General features: G+C 37.6%; 1 protein-coding gene across 1 annotated transcript in view; it reads right to left on the minus strand.

Annotated features, from left to right (window-relative positions):
• NOTCH2 (notch receptor 2) overlaps nt 1–20,677 on the minus strand; it is a 182,687-nt gene that overhangs the window by 96,423 nt on the left and 65,587 nt on the right. The window contains exons 3-4 of the mRNA XM_038561934.1: nt 13,373–13,632; nt 9,332–9,667 (exon numbers count right to left, since the gene is read on the minus strand). Of these exons, the coding sequence (XP_038417862.1) occupies nt 9,332–9,667; nt 13,373–13,632 (596 nt within the window). The remainder of the gene's footprint in view (nt 1–9,331; nt 9,668–13,372; nt 13,633–20,677) is intronic.

Below are 20,677 nucleotides of genomic sequence, written 5' to 3' on the forward strand. Positions count from 1 at the left end.
ATCCCAGGACCCCGGGATCATGCCCTACGCTGAAGGCAGATGCTCAATCACTGAACTGCCCAAGCATCCCAAGACTACCAGCTTTAAAATTGAATGTTCAACTGAACATTCCCATTTGAAATACAGTATGACTAAGTATTTGGCTCTTCAAAATGTCCCTGAAGGTTTTTCTTCTCTCACTCAAAACACTTATTGGGTCTTATGCTAAGCAATGGGGATATAACTGTGAGTAAAAAAGACAGAATGTCCCTGCTTTGGAGGTGTTTACAGCCTGGTGAATGGGACTGATACCAATCACACCCTGCTTTATTCATTCCTACCACAAGCTACTGTGACATTCTACATCTGCACTGGCTGCAACATGGCTGGTTTCTCTAAATAAAGTGGCAGTCATGTAAACAGGTATAAACCAAGCAGGAAAAAAAAAAAAAAATTACCGACACCAAAGGAAATCATGTCATGGAAGATGGGAATAATTGAAAGCTTGATAAAGAGAATTATATTTCTCTAGGCATCTGGTATACAGTCCATTCAAGGAGATGAATTACTAAGTAAGCTTAAGAGAGACCATAAAATTTTTTATAGACTCAGATTTTTAAAAATTTATCCTATTACTCATAGATCTGTTTAACTGTATGAAAGTCTTACAAATGAATGGAGTCAGAAAATACTGGTTTAAGCCCACCCATAATTAAGACAAAGTAAGCACAAATCTACAGATCCACCAAGTAGCAGTGTCTGAACAATAACTGAGGTCTTTGCTCCTACTGTAGTGCTCTTAATGGAAACATTCTTTAGAAAAGTAAAAGATACAGTTTTAGAGTGTGGGAGGAAAGTAGGGCTCCTGGCCCACCACTGCTGGAACGTGCATGGTCTAGTGGTATTTTATAACTGGTAACTTGATCTTTATGATGAGTAAGACTAATATGGTTGACTACAATATCAGGGAGGTGATAAAGCCCTTATAGCCAAACTATTAGGAATTGAAACTGTGACCCTGAATATACATTAGCTGATGCTACAACTAACTGAATTCACCAACCACAAAGAAAGCAGAAGCATTTCAGCATAACCACAACTATAAGAAATAAAATGTTTTATTTTTATAATTGACTATTTTCAAGGTAGTTTTCCCCTGTCAAAGGTAAGCACATAAGAAGGCAGGTTGGTAAGAGTTAATTCATGATTAAAGCATGGCCTTTGGGGCCATGGTTCAACTTTCAACATTTCCATGCAGTAGGTGAGTGAACAGGGGTAAGATACTAGAACTTTTTTTCCTCTATGGGGTAATTAACAGGGCCTACTACAGAGGATTACTGTAAAGAATAAACTAATTAGATACATAGAGAACTTAATTCAGTAAATGGTGCTGGGACAACTGAATATCTACAGGTAAAAGAATAAATTGGACCCCTTTCACATTCCATAATACAAAAAATTAACTTAAAACCTAAGAATTAAAATTATAAGACTCTCATGAGAAAGCACAGGAGTGAATCTACAGAGATTCATGCCTACTTGGGGTAGGCAAAGTTTTCATAAATATGACCAAAAGTATAAGCAACAAAAGAAAAATTAGTAAGTTTGGATTTCAACAAAACTAAAAACATTTGGGTTTCAAAAGATACCATCAAGAAAGTAAAAAAACAGCCCACGGGATGAGAGAAAATATTTGTAAATCATGTATCTGATAAGAGACTTGTATTCAGGATATATAAAGAACTCTTACAGCAATTATAAAAATACAGTATAAATAATATGATAATAAGGCAAATAGCCCATTACAGAATGAGTAAAGGACCTGAATAGATATTTCTCCAAAGATGATATACAAATGGCCATAAGCACATGAAAAGATGCTCAATACCAATAGCCATCACAGAAATGCCCATTAAAAGCACAATGAGATGTCATCTCACACCAACTAGGATGGTTATAATCAAAAAGACAGACAATAGCAAGCATTAGTGAGGATGTACAGAAATTGGAACCTTTATATACTGCTGGTTGGAAGGTAAAATAGAGCAACTACTCTGAATAGTCTGGCAGTTCCTGAAAAGGTTAAACAGTTACCACATCACCCAGCAATTCCTCTCTTAAATATACACCCAAGAGAAATGAAAATATTTGTCCACCCAACAACTTGTACAAGAATGTTCACAGTAACATTGTTCATAATAGCCAAAAAAGCAGAAGGAGCCCAAATGTCAATTAATTGATGAATGGATAAATAAAATGTGGTGAGCACTGAGTAATGATTGGGATTCTTGAATCATATTTCACACCTGAAACTAATATAACATTGTATGTTAATTATACTTTAATTTTTAAAAAGTAGGGGGAAATGTGGCAAATCTACAATGGAATATTATTCAGCCATGAAAGGAATGAAGTACTGATATCTCCTACAACATGAATGAACTTTGAAAACATTACAAAAACGTCAGGTGAAAGAAGCCAATCACAAAATGACCACATATGTTTCTATTTATATGAAATGTCCAGAACAGGCAAATCTATAAACAGAAAGTAGATTAGTAGTTGCCTAGTGCTGGGGGAGAATTAGTGACCAAGGCAATGTGACTGCTAATGGTATAGGGTTTCTCTTGGAATGATAAAAATGTTCTAAAATTGACTGTGGTCATGGTTACACATATCTGTGAATACACTGAAAACCACTGAATTGTATACTTTAAAGAGTGAATTATATGGTATGCAAGCTGGATCTCAATAAAGCTATTATAAAGGGGAAAGCATTTAAAACAGTGCCTGATCTATACATATTAGCTAATACTATTATGTATGAACAGAATAAAAGTAGTCCACAGAAATTATCTACTCTAATCCTTTTATGTTACGGATGAAGAGGTTGACAACCATGTGGCTGACTTATCCAAGTTTATATGGCTAGTAGGTAGGAGTCAGTACTGAACTAGTTTCAATCATTACGCTGTCTGGGACCCCAGAGTTCCATGCAAAAATCTGAAAAACTGACGTAGGTTAAAAGTTCCCATGTCTGAGAAAACTCAAACCAAATCAGTTCTCCTCCAGAGTTAAGACAGAATTTATGCTATAAAAATAAAGATACAAACCTCTTTTTGGAAACAGCTAGCAAATTCTTGTTAGAAAGTCCATCCAAGGAGGGGAGGTGGTGGTAAGGCTTATATGAATAAGTTACAGTGCAATCACTTCTTAAAAATGTATTTTAAGGTTCTAGGGGAAAGGGAAACAGACAAGTCTCCAGACCTGTGGGTGGGATGGTTGTAACAGACTTACAAAGAGGCTCACATGACCGTACTAAAAGGAGTCTACTGCTTAAAGCCAATTCACATCCTTAAAAGGCCAAAAAGAGAGAAATCAAACTTAGAAGGAACATTTTAAGACTGTGCTATTATAAAACCATGGCCCATGTAACTGATAAATGATGACATGAGGCAGGGGAGCATAAAAGAATCTTTTGACCTGGTCATCCCACACAGAGAACAGCATCTCTCAAGAAAGCACCCATATCTTTCCATTTTTCAGATGTTGGGATGTGTGAGGGTAGAAAGGCTTGTGGAGAGATACAAAGAAGAGAGCAGAAAGAGGAAGATGAAATGACACAACTAAGATTCTCCCAAACCAGGCTAAAAGTCATCCAGAAGAGCTTTAGTCCATAGGGATGAAAAAATGAGAAAAAAAAAAAAAAAAAACAGGAATATCTGGAACTAGACAAAGGCAAAAAAGAGCTACAAGGCTACTTTCCCCCACAACCCCCCAAGAAAAAAATCTGTCACAAAAGCAAACTGGCCCCATATCTGTCCAGTTAGTTTTCTTGGCATACATCTTCCTTTCTCACTGACCTTCATGACTGGCCATGTATCCCCCAGCCCCACCACCCACCCAGGCTGCTGCTCCTACACACCTCCCTTAATATCTCCCTAATGATTCCACTCTTCTTACTTCATCACCGAAAAAGTCAAAGAAATGAGTAAGCTGAAATAAAAGAAAGAAATTCAGTATAAAATATATTTTTAATTATAGAATATAATAATTCTCTTTTCTATCACATTTAATTCATTCATTTATCAAATATTCATTGGGTCTCAATTTTGTGCCAGGCACTAAGTTGGGTACTGGGAGGAAAAGTTAAAAAAAAAAAAAGTGTCTATTAGAAAAGATGAACAAATAAACCATCAGTTTGATAAGTGCTGTGCTAGAGGTATACAAGTTAGCAAAAGACCTTAGGGAGGTCTCTAATGCCCTTGGGGATTGGGAACATAGAAGGCATTTCAATGAAATAGTTCCTTTGACACATCATAAAAAATAAGTCCTTAGCAACACCTGGGTAGCTCAGTTGATTGAGCATCCAACTCTGATTTTGGCTCAGGTAACAATCTCATGGGATAGAACCCCGAGTCAGGCCCCAGGCTCAATACAAAGTCTGCTAGAAAATCAATCTCTCTCCTTCTGCCCCTCCCACTCACACTCTCTCTTTAAATAAATTAAATATTTTTTTAAAGAGTAATTTCTATATAAAAAGGCAAGAGGGGCAGGGGAAGGTAACAGAAAGCTAAGGAGATGGCATGGTCCAAACTACTGAGCATAGGAGAATAGGAAAGACCTCCAGGAACATCAACTAAAACTGGAACTAAAATAATGTACCCTGGAAAGTGGTATAATCATTTCTTCATCTGCTCTAAAGAAACCTGCCAAATTATGATTAGTATAATACCCAAGAGAAAGTCACATGCCCTTGCATCTGAGAATGCAGGAGGGAATTATTTATAATAGTTTTAAAGCTCAGACACAAAAGCCACAAAATGAGCCTAAGGTTTATTTTAATGATATAGGGATATCACATATAATCAGCCTGTGAAATACAGAGGTGGTTCACAGAGAATAAGCCTCCATTGTTTGGAAAGGACGAATCAGAGATCTTCTTATGAATTTTTTAAAAAATCATAGAGGAATAGAAAGGTGTGGCAGAGAAAGAAAAGGAAAGTACGTTGAGGACTGGCCAATCCAACTATGAACTCACAAGGCACAGCCAATAGATTCAAACAACCCACTGTTCTCTGATAACCTGTGCTACTTTTTAAAATATCCACAAACACAAGACTACCCTAACTGATTCTCTCCCCATTAATTGGTCCTAACCCAAAAATACTGGGAATCAATAATTCACTAATTTATTTTCTATCTTTTTCTTATGTTAAAATTATTCTGGCTGAATGTCCCTTTTCAGAGCTTCTTGCCACTAAAGATTTATTTAATGCTATCCCATGAAGGATCTGGATTATTAACAGTTGATCATTCAGGGAGAAGATGAAATATGGTTCCTTGGTTTGATTCTATTAGTTCCCTCTTGAATATACTCAATATATTTTTCCTTCCCTCTGTAGAGAAATACTTCTTTCTGTTATACAAGATGAGTCACTTTCCAGTTTTAATCCCCTCTCCATGAGTCTTACAGTAATACTCAAATATTAAACTCGTATTTCTCAACCATAAAATGGAATGAAATCTTGCCATTTGTGACAAAATGGATGGACCTAGAGAGTACTGTTTGCTAAGTGAAATAAGTCAGATAGAGAAAGACAAATACCGTATTATTTCACTTATATGTGGAATCTAAAAAACAAAACAGACTCAAATACAGAGAACAAACTGGTGGTTGCCAGGAAGGAGGTGGGGGGATGGGGGAATGGCAAAATAGTAAAAGGGATAAAGAGGCACAAAATTCTAGTAATAAGATAAATATGTCATGGAGGTGAAAAGCACAGCATTAGGGAACACAGTCCGTAATACAGCATTAGGGAACATAATACTGTAATACTGTTGTATGGGGACAGACAGAGAACACATTTACTGTGTTAAGTACTGAGTAATATATAAAATTGTCGATTACTATGTTGTGCACCTGAAATTAATATAACATCATATGTCAACTATACTTCAATAACAAAAGTCTAAAAATTAACTCACTGTAACTACAGTGTCCTTTGCAGGAAAAGAACTATAACTCGGCCATTTGAATGTAGTCACTAACTTGCGACTTTCAGAGTTGCAAAGGACTCTGAAGTTCTTCTCCAGTACCAGAGTACACAAGAACTACAGAGAACTCAAACTAAGTCTAGGATGTATGATACCAGAAAGAAGATGGGAAGACCAAAATTACCTTCTCAGTACTCTGATAGCATAGTAAATCCACTTGGTCAATGAATATTGGTGTGCCTATTATGAATGTGGCACTGTTTTGGGGTGCTTGAGATACGTCACTAAACAGAAGCAAAGACTCCAACTTTCACTTGAAGAGGGGAAGAGGCAGCAGAATTCAGAAAAGACAGACAATAAACAATAGACATAATGAAGTGAATTATATCCTGAGCAGATGATAAGTGTTACTTACAGAAAAAGAAAAGAAAAAGCAGACTTGGGCCAATAATTAGGCGGAAAGGGGTTGGTTACTATCTGAAATAGAGTGATTAGGGTAGGCCTCAATTAAAAGTGCAAAGACTTTGCTCCCACATGGGAGCCGCTGAATACCCTAACAAGCCTTTTCCCTCCTGCTGACTTGGTTTCTCCATTTTTAGAACTGAAACAATGATTTTCTTCAAATAAGGGTGTTATTTACATTGAGACAGTCATTATTATTTTAAGTGATATTTTAGTCTCTTGAATAGTGCAGAGCACAATGGAAGGAGGAGCAAGGAGAATGGTATTGCATTATGAAAAGGACTTTCTCAGAAAAAATAATCTCCAGGCACTATTTCCCTATATGGAAATAAAGTTAATACTTTCCAAACTCCACCTGGGACATAAAAACAATGAGCATAAAATCTTACAAATTGTGTAAATACATATTTATTCAGTGTTACTGCATTGTCTATTGTTTTGAATTCTTTTTTAATTTTTTTATACTTTGTCTAAGCTGATGTCATCTGTTTTAGATCATGCGACCCCAAAAGGCAAGAACTAGTCTATTTAACTATCTTAAATGTCTTCATGGTGTCATACATAGGTTGATATGTACATAGAGTATTTGATCATAATTAGAAGTATCTCCTACTTTTTTTTTAATCAAAACATCTCAAAGCACTTAAAAAGTTTCATACATTTTCAAAGTATGGAGGAGCAGTGCAGTGTGAGGCAGTAAGATACGCAGGCTTTGGAAATAACCTGTCTGGGTCTCAGGACTCAGCCTAACCACATGTTAGCTGTGCAACTTTGGGTAAATCACTTACCAATCTCCAAACTTGAGCTATTTCACCTGGGAAAACTAGGAAAATGATACCTATCCCCAAGATTTTTGTGTAATTGAACTAATGGATGTAGAAGTACCTGGCACAGTGCCTAACTCATAAAAGGCATTAAATAAATGTTAGTTTTCTCTTTGCCAAATCTTCTCCCCGCCCCCTGCAACTCCATCCCAAACCCAACACACACACACTCTCTCTCTCACACACACACACACACATACACACACACTCTCTCTCTCTTCATGAGTGAGTAAACAAATGTCTTGCTTTAAATTACAAGCAGAGCGTAAAAGACAGCCAAGATCTCCTTACTCCATCCCACGAGCTCTGGCAGCCTTTCAGCTGTGGAATCCCTGGTTATTTCCTTTCTCAAGGAGGAGATACTATTCTGGTTTGACAGATTCTTTCCTGGACACACTCTCAGAATTCCCTAAGGTTCTTATCGTGGCTAATGGAGAACAATGCAGAGACTATAGGAGTGAACAATCACTCTCTCTTAGCTAAAAACTTCCTTTATTGACTTCTCTGACTTCCCGTCAGTATTTTGCTGCCAAATCAACTTCTTGTTCTGGGCAACTATTAAAAATAATTTTCTTACAATTGAAAAAAATACATTTAGCTTTCAACAATAAATCATGCTAACCTTAATTATTAGCCACTTAGGCTATTAGATTATTAGAATATGCATAAAATTAAATTGTTTACATTTCTGTCTCCTTTTTAACCCTTAGAATATGGCCAAGAAATATGGGAGTGAAGAAAGATACGTTTTAGTTATTTCTTCTTCAAGATAATATAGATGACAGTAATACTCTGTCAATAAAATTTAGTGTCTAGAATGACTGCATTATCTTCATTATTCTTCGTTGAAGAGAAACTGAAAACAATACAATTAATAGCTTGTTCTTGTGGCTTACAGTTAAATGGTATGGAGTTTTTTATTATGTGGCAGTGTCTCGTAACGCTCTTTTCTAAGCACATAGCACAGTGCCTAGAAAACAAGTGACAGTAAATAAATTTTTACTGAATGAAATGAATTAATTACCATTTGGCTTTATATCAAGGACCAACAAATGACCTTTAATCCCCAAAAGATAAAAGACACAATCCCGTTATATGTGAACCACATCCACAACACCAGAATCTAAGATTCCCATTTTGAAAGAGTAGCTATAACAACTTTTTGAGGCAATTCTGCTTACTTAGCACTTTACTCCCCACTACAGTTTTCCTTCTTTTGTTTTTGTACTAAGGATATTTGTATAAAAAACAGAATCTTTGTTGCTTAGTAATTCATCTGCTCCAGCTGCTTATGTTCTGTTCCCAAACAAAATTCTCAGTTTTCAGCTTCTTCATCGTTTTTACAAGGGGTTAGTGAATTGGCCAGGCTTGCTCATTTTCATTTCTCCCTTTCTATGGAACCCTTAGAAGGCCACAAGGTCTCATATGCTGCTCCTCTTTTGGCTTCTATCTTGTCTGGTTGTGCCATACCTTATCTATCAGCATGTATCAATGAGTGCCCATTGAGCAAACACAGCACCACCCTAATTCCAAAATTCTCTAGCTTCAAGTCAGGGCAAGGTTACCCAAAGTCACAGAGGTTACGTGGAAAGGGCAAGGAGCCCAGGAAATATTACAAAAGGGTAAGCAGAAAAGAATCTATTATTCCTCCAGAGGTGAAAGCATATAGGAAAGCTGATCACCTACTATTATTGTCAATTTAAAGTACTTTACTAATCACACATATTTTTCAACATCTAATTTTCATTGTGTTCCCTTCCATTCCATAGACCTATCTCTTTTTCAGAGCTGTTTCATTTCTTACTGTTCCTCGAAAAAGGACAATAAGAAATTTCCTAGCTACTCATCTTCATAAACTCTGACATGTTAAATTACCCTCTATTGTTTATGGACCCCATTAGTCCATAAAACTCTTCTCTCACCAGCAACCCACCCCACACAAAATTCTTATTTCCCCTCTTCCCCACTGGGAAGTCTATTTCCTAAAAGAGCAACTGAGCCACAGCCGTCACCTTCCATTGGTGCTGGAGGTACATCTCCAGCCCCAGCACACTAGGCACTCTCCTTACCTGGAAGGCAGTTGCATTCAAATGTGAAGTCACCAGTCTGCCGGCAGGTGCCACCATTAACACAGGGGGAGGGTGCACAGGGCACATAGGGGCTGTCACAGTGCTTGCCTGTGAAGCCCTGGGGGCACTGGCACTGATAGGAACCCGGTAGATTGAGGCAGGTGCCACCATGCTGGCACTGTCCTGGAATGTCACACTCATTGACATCAATCTCACACTTCTGTCCGGTGAAGCCTGTGAGGCATTTGCAGGAGAACTGGTTGGCCACAGTGGTACAGGTACTTCCATTCGCACAGGGATGAGACAGGCAGGCATCAGTCCACTGGCACAGCTTACCTAAGGACAGAGAACAGAACTCAGTGCTTCCCACTGAAGTGGGAGCCAGCCCCATCCTCAACATCCCACAATCTCCCACCCATCCAACATCAGCTTCTGTATGGAGAATCCCCAAGCTCTACGAACTTCACAGAAAGTCCAAAAAACAGAGCCTCCTCAAGATCATCTAACATAGGCACTCCCTAGGGCCCTCACCCAAATATAAAGACTCAGTGGAGCACATGGAAGGGACTATAGGCTAGTCATTGAAGTCCATCCTTGCAGGATTGCATCCATCCCTTTGGAGGCAAAGATGGTCTGGATCTACCTACTGTCTCACACCTTGTCTTTGCATAAGCTGCTCCTCTGGAATTCCATCTTCCTTTTTGTTTAGCTAATAAACTCCCACTTGACAACTCTACTCATAAGTTACTCTCTCACACACATCATCTACACATGTATAGACATAACTCAAATTTGCTGTTTCCTTTTATTATATCACCCACCACACAGGCAGGGGCTGGATCCCTATAGTAGGCTCTCAAATCATGTCTTTTGTATGCCTGAAATGCATTGATCTTTTCTACAATATACATTTAGTAAACAGACCTCTTATATAATAGAAACAATTCAATGCTACTTCTAATTCCTTTAAACACAACCCACACATATTCTGGGAAACATTTTATTAATTGTGGCCTCACTATAAATATTGCTTGATGTGTTTGAAGAGGATGAAGAATCTCTGGCTACTTCTATATGAAAAAAGAAAATAGAAGTTGTCATGACAATAAAAGTCTAGAAAGGTAAATCTTGTAGACTCTCAGGTAGGAAAATATAAGAGGAAGCCAGAAGACTCTGATGTGCTGGATCCTAAGACATGACTCCAAGGAAGCAAATTCTTTGAGGTAGAAAGACAGAAAAAAAAATTGTAAATCTGGTGTTCATATGGACTTTTGTTTTAATTAGCCTTAAGCTTTTTGTTTTTAGCTAAAGATTATGAGAACCCCTTGAACTTGTTAGTATTCCAACTGGTTGTCTAAGCAAATATCCAAATATTTGATGCCCATAGAAAAAAAAATGAGAGCCATGACAGCTTTTCTAAAAGGAAGAAGGAAATGACACATGAGCATACAGAAATGCTCTCTAACAAGGAATGTCACAACAAAGAGGAAAGGTGCAATAAAAATTTGGGCATATCGGAGAAGGACAAACATTATATGGTCTCATTCATTTGGGGAATATAAAAAATAGTGAAAGGGAATAAAGGAGAAAGGAGAGAAAATGAGTGGGAAATACCAGTGAGGGTGACAGAACATGAGAGACTCCTAACTCTGGGAAATGAACAAGGGGTGGTGGAAAGGGAGGTGGGCGGGGGCTTGGGGGTGACTGGGTGACGGGCACTGAGAGGGGCACGACAGGATGAGCACTGGATGTTATGCTATATGTTGGCAAATTGAACTCCAATAAAAAATATACAAAAAAAATTTTTTTAATTGGGGCATAGCACATGTATCTCAGAATGCTAAGCAGAGAGAAAAAGAAGGAACTAAAATTTTTCTTCCTATTTTTTTTCATTCCTCTGAGAGGAACTCACCTACAGTGGAGAAGAGATAAAAATGGTTCTTTCTGGCAACCGTGTGTATAGATTATTTGCCTACAACTGAAACAGAAAGGTCCTGAATCTGTGTTACGTATAGGCACTCACTTCCCACCTCTGTTTCTTCAACTATGAGTGGAGATAAGCTAAGACGGTCTGACTAGGTGGGGTATAAGGGCTACCACAAAACCAAAAAGGCAAACTTAACCTGTTGTAATTACTAAAGAAAGACAAAAGTAGCAGATGTGCAAAAATGATCAGAATCCTGCAGAACACCAAGAAGAGATCCTTTTAATGGCAAAGGAAGAAGTTTTAATTTGGGGAGCATTTCAGAGTAACATTTTAATTATTAAGAAGACACCACTGTGTACATTTCCACTACTAGGATTAAAATGTCTTAAATAGGTATGCCTAAAAAAATAAAAATAAAAATAAATAAATAGATATGCCTTCCCTTTGCTTGTGGAGCAAAACAATTCAAAACTGACAATCAGGAAAAAAGTATTCTTTTAACCACCAAATCTCTTCAATGAATCACCATAACAATGCTGCCATGGTCATGATGAAGATAACAGACCATTCTAATTATCCTCTACCCCTATCAACAAATATTTTTTAATGAAAAGTCAGTAGAACAAATATTCCAAACTAACTGATCCAGTCTAGTTTATTGAGTATGTTTTCAATTTTTGCTTATCAGGTTTACAGAATTGCTGGCTAGTAGGGGACAAAATAGTGAATGGTTCTGCTTTCCTCGTCTAACTTAATAAACATCTACAGTTTATTTTGAATAAAGCTTAGACCTACCTCTGAAGAACTCATAATCTAATCAGATGAGAAACATGTAAAAAAATTATTACAATAAATGTGACACATAAGATAATAGAACATAGAAAATAACTGCTTAAAGGAATCACAAAAAAGTCACTAAGACAGAATATTAAATAACATTGGGCAATCACCAACTGTAGAAAAGGGCATTCCAGGCAAAGTGGTGTGCAATGGCACAGAGGCAACAGGAAGTATGACATTTTCAGGAAATGATGAGAATGTTATTGGTGTCACTAGAGCTAGATGTTTGTGGGAAGTGAAGCTATAAAAAGACGTAAGGCCTAGACCATGATGGGCTATGGAAGCCATGTTAAAGAGTTTGTACTTTATAGATGATGAAAAGTCTTTAGGCATTATAAGCAGGTGAGTTTGTGAGAAGATTGGTATTTATGATCAAAGATGTGGCAATGGGACAGGTAAACAAGATGGGGAGAAAGTAAAGGCAAGAAAACTAGTTAGGAAAACACCTGTAGGAGCCAAGGTGAGGGCTGAGCTGTCATGGACAGGATAGACCTCAACTGCAGAGCAGGAGAGGAAATGGAGAGGAGTAGTCAGGTGAGAGGTGCTGCAGGGGCTGAGTTAGGTGCCTGAGTCTAAGTGAGGTAAGGGAGGAGGGGAGTATAGTTTGAAATACTTGGACTGTACATCACTATCACCTATTTACATCAACATGTTGAGTGTGAGGTACCTGTCGAGTTTCCAAGGGTAATATGCAAGAGATAGTTAGAAATAGGAGCCTGAATGTCAGGGTGGGGGTGGAGTGAAAAGGATGACTATAAGAGTCACCAGCAACTGATGAAGATAATGACAGCTGAAGCCACTGGAGATACTGAGATTCCCTGGGGAGAACTGTGATATGGCTCAAAACAGGGCTCAAAACAGAGTTCCAAGGAATACAAAAATTTAATGGATGAGGACAAGGCAATGCAGATGCAAAAAGAACTTTCAGAGTACAGAAAACCAGAAGAGCCAGTACTCTGAATGTCTAGAGAGAGATTTCAAGAAGCAGGTAATCCAACAGCACAGATAGCTTTTCTTCTATTGACAGTGAAGTATAGTTCTGATCCCCAATCTTGACATGCAGACTTTAGGCAAATACTTCTGCCTCTTTCTCTTTCTCCCTTCTTAGAACTCTCAAAACAAAGTTAAAGATAATTGTCTGGAATACCCAGTTCCTTATCATAATGTTAAATGTGCACAAGTGCACATCTTGACGCTATGTCAAGATCTAAGAGACGCTAAAGAAAAATATCCACTGAGAATAGGAAAAAACAGCTCTGAGTCACATTTCTTACCTGTAAAACCAACTTGGCAGGTGCACTCATAGTCATCCCGGCTATGCATGTGGCAGGTGCCTCCATTCAAGCAGGGGTGAGAAACAAAGCAGGGATGAGTGGTTGAGTACTGGCAATCATCACCTGTGAACCCCAGGGCACATCGGCATGTTGCTTTCCCCAACATGGCCTGGGCCACACACGTCCCACCATTCTGGCAGCGGTTCCTCTCACAGGGGTCTCGATGTTGACAATATTCTCCCAAGAAACCCTCTGGACATCTGTGTGGCAAAAAAAGAGGAGCCCATGAAAACACTTGACTTCTTGTAAATCTAAAAACTTACAAGATAATGTAGTGCATTCAAGAAAACACTAGACTGTCAAATAAGAAATCTAAAAGCACAACCTATAAGACTGCCTTAGCTCAGAAGTGCTTAGAGAACTTAACCACACAACCTCGTGTCCTTTTGAATCTTAGGTAACAGAATACCTGATGGGTGACCCAGCATGACCCTTATCAAAGGCAAATGTAACCATAGTTCTTCTCATGTAGGTACAGGATGGTATGATGTAACAGCACTGTTTAATGCAATATTGTTGATACTTGTCTGTTTAAATTCATTAACTTTCTCATTTTGACTAAGCCATTTGACAGGATTAAGACATTCACATGATAATGCATGGACTGACCCTCTTGCCCTCTTCAATTAAAAAAAATAAAATATCATGTGCTTTCTCTCAATTAAGCACTAAGAAATAACAAGCTCTTCTTGTTTCCACTGAGACATCAACTGGTCTATATCTAGATTTCTGGGTTATGTACAGGGGTTACATTTTTCTGTGATGGAGAAAGAGAAAGGAGGTACAGGAATAGAGAAGGGTTAAAGGGGCTTTTTCAAAACTTAAATCTGTTAAGATATAAATAGCAGGCAACTTTTTTAACCAAATAAAAAAAGCACAAAATGTAATTAAAATAAAATAAAAATACCTGAGGTCCCATATAAACGCCAAAGTGAAGAAGACCAAACAATTCAAGAATAACATTCTATAATAGTCTCCACATGGTGTGTTCAGGAATCTTTTTATATGCCACCCATTGATTCATAAGCTATACACCCATACCAAATTGTGTGTAGTTTTTACAACAATTCTACATTCTCTAAGCAGCATTAAAAAAAATAAAAAAGGTATGGGTAGTCTCCATTTTCCTAATACAGAGGTTGCTTAAATGAGACCTCTAAGAAGCATTCAAAAGTAACACAAAGACTTTGATTCTAACTATAAATTTTACCATTTGGCTATCGACTCATATATTTGGTTTAAACCTATTTCTCCACTTTACTCTTTGGAGAATAGAAAACTAAGCCTACAGGGCTGCTCCATCATTACCTCAGAGCTGACATGCTTAAACCAATAAAACTCCCCGCGCCCCCTCAGCCCCCATCACGGCTCCCTAAGTGCAGATTCTGTGTCCTGATTTTCCCTATCACCTAGACTTGAAGCTTGAAGCACTGGGGTTGTGTTTTCCTCCTTCTTCTCATTGCCCAGCAACATCTAAGATGTTTTGTTAGGCACTGGTTGGAAAGGTAACATCTCCCAGTTATTGAGAAAAGGAGGAAGACCAGATATTAAGGAACTAAGACAGAACATGCCCAGAAAAATTATGCAGTAGCTATCATAGCTGGAGGAGAAAACAGAGCTGGTGAGTAGCTTTAGTGTGCCTGTGGGCTCTAGAGCCTGCTCCCCTCTTCCTAGACCTGAATACAGTAAGCATGGCAGAGCAAGGAGCAGCTCAAGTTCTCAGTAGTTTCATGAGCAGATTAAGCTAAAAATGGAGAGGCAGTGAGGAGAGGGCACAGCACGAAAATCAAAGATTGACTGAAGTTTCTGTGAGGATTCTGTACCTCATATGGTCAGAAGGCCTGTTTGGAGTGAGTTCTGGTGCTGTGACCTTGGACATGTTGCTTAATTTCATTATTAGTTCTCTCACTTTTTTTTTTTTTTAAAATTCATGAGAGACACACAGAGAGAGAGAGGCAGAGACACAAGCAGAGGGAGAAGCAGGCTTCATGCAGGGAGCCCGACACAGGACTCGATCCCAGGTCTCCAGGATCACACCCTGGGCTGAAGGTGGCACTAAACCACTGAGCCACCTGGGCTGCCCAGTTCTCTCACATTTTAAATAGTTAATAAGGTTACCTACATTGTAGGATTATTCTAAGAACTGAACAAAATCAAGTATGCAAAAAGCCTTATGTTAAAAAGCTTTGCAAATGAAAACTGTTTTCTCTCTTTGCACTTATTGAGGAAAATATGATGCTTTATTCAAATCACAGCTTGATTTGAGAATAGGTTATTTTCAGATTCTTTTTCAAGTAGAACAAAAACTGCCAATGTAGCACAGCTAAAATTAATCCTGAGCTGTATTATTAAAAGCATTTGTAACTTATTTTAAAAGTTTGTTATGGATGATGTTAAAAACTGCAACATAATTCTCATTCACAGTGGCAGTCCTATGGACTTTAAGCCTGGCTGACAACTCTTGATTCACCCATACGAAAATTATAAATATTTATAATTATAAGGCAAACTTCTAAACCTGGGTGGGCTTTGCCCAGCATTACTCCTGGACTATTACACCACCACCACTTTCCCAACACTATCATGTGGCATCTCCTCAGAGAATGCAAATTCATTTAAGTATTAGTATCCTAAACATGTAAAGAAAACATAAGGTTCCCAGGAAAACAAAAATGAAACAATATGAAAATTTCTGCAGCTAAAGAAGAGTATTCCTGAATTATGTGTCACTGGGGTTTAATCTGCATTGTTGCTCCCTACTAAGTATGGGAAAATAAGTTTCCACCAAGATATGTTTAAGAAACCATTAAAGCAGAGGTTGGCAAATACAGCTTGGAGACCTACTATGGCCCACTGCCTATTTTTGTATGGCCCATGAGCTGATAATAGTTTTAACATTTTTGAATGATTGGAAAAACCACCCAAAAAGATATTATTCTGTGACATTTGAAAATTATGTAAAATTCACATTTTAGTGTCCATAAATAGTTTTATTGGGACACAGCCATACTCATTCACTTATGGATTGTCTATGGCTATTTATGCATTACAATAACTGGGTTAAGTAGTTGTGATGAGACCATTTTGCTTGCATAAATATTTGCTATCTGGCGCTTAATAGAAAAAGTTTGCCAACTTCTGAATAAGAAAATACATGAAGCCCAATTCTAATATACAGCATCCAACATGCTCATTAATAATGATGTTAATGAAAAAAAATAATGATGTTAATGATAGTGAAGAAGAATGTTCTCACATCAGTTTCTGAAAAGAATACTGCACTCATTCATTCATGCAACAAACATTGTAAATGTTTATTATGTACCAGACATTGTTCTAATGCTAGGAAAGTCCTTGAACTTGTGGAGTTTAAATTCTAGTAAGGGAAGACAAAATACAAGATTAGTAAATAAAATATATAATTTGGTAGAGTTAAGTGCAATGAAAAAAAAATAAAACAGGAAAAGGGGGGAATGGGAAGGGTTGGAATTGGGAATAGTCAGGAGTAGATAAAATGAGGTATTTTGGTTTTATATAGGAAAATCAGAAAAGGCCTCAATGAGAAGGCAAACTTGAATCAACACATAAATGAAGTGCGGGACTAGCCATGCAGGTATTGAGGGGAAGTGTTTTCAAGGCAGAAGGGAACAACAAATACAACGGACCTAAAACAGTGGAAACAGTTCTGGAGTTTGAGGAATCAGAGCCAGTTCTGTGGCTCTACCAAAGGGATTTCAAAAAAGAGGAGCAGAAAATACATGAGAGCCATACTGTTAGGCAGATCATGAGGGGCCTGTAGACCACCATGAAGAAAAAGCTTAAGGTTTTTACTCTAGGTGAGATAATAAAATGTTTACAACTGACTTACTCTCCTCAAATCAATATATAAAACTACATTTTATTTTTATGTGAAACTAGAGCTACTTTTAACATAATACTTAATTTCTTATTTAAGATATTCTAGAGGGCTAGGACAGAAGTCATGTACAAATCTCTTTTAACCTCCATTTTTCACTAAGCCCTATTTCCCTTTTCCAAATTCTTCTTCCATCACAACCAAACTTCTTTAACTGTGGCCTAATTTCACAGATAATTTCCTTTTCCATCTAGTTCTTACTTGTCCCATTGCAACAAAACTTTCATTCTAATTATTTCCCAGAAATTATGCTCTAAGAGCAATGATTTTCCCATTGTCAAGTTCAGTCTGAAATTTCATCATAAAGAAATTCTCTTTCCTGGGGCACCTGGGGTGCTCAGCTGCTTAAGTGTCCGACTCTTGATTTCAGCTCAGGTCATGATCTCAGAATTCTGAGAGCCAGCCCCATATCAGGACCCATGCTAGGTGTGAAGCCTACTTGAGATTCTCTGCAGCTACCCATTGCCACGCCCCTTCTCTAAATTAATTAACTAATTAATTTAAAATAAACCTAAAAATACTTATTTAAAGAAATTCTCTTTCCTGTAGGAGTTGTCTCTATCATTTTAATCTTTTTACATTCAGTTTCTAGGACTCCCTCTATCTCAAAGCTTGGTAAATTCTTAGTCTAGATTGCTGATTCTTCTACTTCTTCCCCATCAATTATGGCCAACTTTACATTTGAGCTGCACTGCTCTTTCCTCTCATTCACATTTGTTACTGTTATTGTTGTTCATTTGGCTTTAAACAACTACCTTCATATATCCACATAAACAGCTCCAGTTCATATGTTAAGTTTAGTGAAAGTCATCTACTTACCCTAATATACTCTGCAATATTTGAAACTGAACATTAGAAAAATGGGATCATTTTCCCATGAAACTTTGATCCTTCCATATTTCTAAAGTTTCCATTCACAATCTCAAAAGTCACTTTTGGTTAATGCTTTTAAGTTAAATATAACACTATCATATTCTTATAAGTCTTATTGAGTGAATCCCTATAATACTTATCATTCATATTCATAGTTTCCTTTTTGATATAAATTGTGATCATCTTAAAAGCCTCAGGCTAGATATTATCCTTGGAATAACAGAATCTTGGGATTCAATACACCCTAAGGTAATTTCTACCTAATGAGATAATTCTTTCTCAAATATCCTTAAAAAATAAATGTCAGTCTGCACTTGAATATAAGCAATTAAGCATGGTGCCTGAGTAGTAGTAAGAATTTAATAAATGTTTAGGAGCCATTATTGTTCTTGCTCTTAGGAGTACAAATTCTAGAATCAGACCACATGGATTTCTATTCCAGCTCCCCGTTTACTTGATGTGTGACCTTGAGCAAGTTATTAAACCTCCTTGTTGTAAAATGGATTTTTTTTTTTTAAGGATTTCATTTATTCATGATAGACACAGACAGAGAGGCAATGACATAGGCAGAGGGAGAAGCAGGCTCCTCACAGGGAGCCTGATGTGGGGACTTGATCCCCGAACCCAGGATCACACCCTGAGCCAAAGGCAGAGACTCAACCACTAAGCCACCCAGGCATCCCATTAAATGGATTTAATAATAGTGCTTACCTCATAGGGTCTTTAAGTAATTGAAAAGCACTTAAAATGGTATCTGGCACATAGTAAACACCATGCATTTGCTAAGTAAAATAAAATGAATGGCTCATTACTTCAACAACAGAACAGTCTTCAGTGTGGGGGATCTCATTATCAGAAAGTTTTCTTTCTGTTATCTTCAATTCTGCCTTCTTTCCTTGGTATATACTCAAGATAGCTGAAAATGTAAGTTCACACAAAAATTTGTAAAGAATATTCATAGTAGTAGTACTCATAATGGCAAAAAGTAGAAGCAACCCAAATGTCCATAACCTGATAAATGGATAAATAAAATGTGGTATATCCATACAATGAAATATTATTTGGCCATTAAAAAGGAATGAAAATCTGATACATGCTATGATACGGATGAACCTTGAAAATATAATGCTAAGTGAAAGAAGACACAAAAGTCCACACAGTGTATGATTTCATTTTTACAAAACATCCAGAAGAGTCAAATCTATAAAAATAGAAAAGAGATTATTGTTCTCAGGGGCTGGGAGGAGGGGAAAACAGAGAAACTACTAAGGAATACAGAGCTTCTTGAGGGTGAGGGATAATAAAAATGTTTTGAAACTAGATACACGGGCAGCCCGGGTGGCTCAGCAGTTTATCGCCACCTACAGCCCAGGGCCTTATCCTGGAGACCCAGGATCGAGTCCCACATCAGGCTCCCTACATGGAGCCTGCTTCTCCCTCTGCCTGTGTCTCTGCCCGCCCCCCTCTCTCTCTCCTCTCTGTGTATTCTCATGAATAAATAAATAAAATCTTAAAAAAATAGTTAAAAATAAAAATATTTTAAAAATGAAACTAGATACACGTATCTGTGAATATACTAAATCCCACTGAATTGTACACTTTAAAGGGGTAAATTTAATACTATGTGAATTATATCTCATTTAAGAAATTATTTTGTCTCCCTAAAATTTCCATTTAGTAGCTATCACCATTCTCTAGAATAAAAAACGAGCCTTCTGCTTATCTAACATGCATCCCTTTAAGAACTTAAAGACAATTATGATGGTCCTTTCATTTCTTTTTTACAGGATTCAGTACTTTGGATTATGCCTTAGTATAAAATTATTTCCAGACTTTTTTTTTACCATTTTGGAAGCTGTTCTAATCTTAGATAATAACAGTGATAAGAATGACCAACATTTTTAAAGCACTTACTGTGTATTATGTATTTGCCATGCATTTTACAGCTATTATCTCTTTTATTACTCCCAATAACAGTATTAGTATATTATCATCCACATTCTATATATGAGGACCTTGAAGCTTAGCAGGATTAAGATTTCACAGGTAGGAGATGGCAGAGGCAAGATTCAAACCCACAAATGACTCCAAAGCCCATGTACCCCAAATACTGGGCTAGCCTGCCTCCTCCTACAAGATGATTCTAGTTCATCAAATACCTCTTTAGAACAGAGCCCCAGTAGCACCTGGGTGTCTCAGTCAGTTAACTATCTGCCTTTGGCTGAGGTCATGATCCCAAGGTCCTGTGATGGAGCCCAGCGTTGGGCTCTCTGCTCTGCGGGGAGTCCGCTTCTCCCTCTGCACCTCCTCCCAACTGTGTGCACACTCTCCCTCCCTCTCTCCCTCTTTCTCTCCCTCTCTCTCTCTCAAATAAATAAATACATAAACTCTCAAAAAAAAAAAAAAAAAAAACAGGGCCCCAAAACGAGGGGGAAGAAAACATAATACATGTGATC

This window comes from Canis lupus, chromosome 17, assembly GCF_011100685.1.
Source record: "Canis lupus familiaris isolate Mischka breed German Shepherd chromosome 17, alternate assembly UU_Cfam_GSD_1.0, whole genome shotgun sequence".
NCBI lineage: Eukaryota > Metazoa > Chordata > Mammalia > Carnivora > Canidae > Canis > Canis lupus.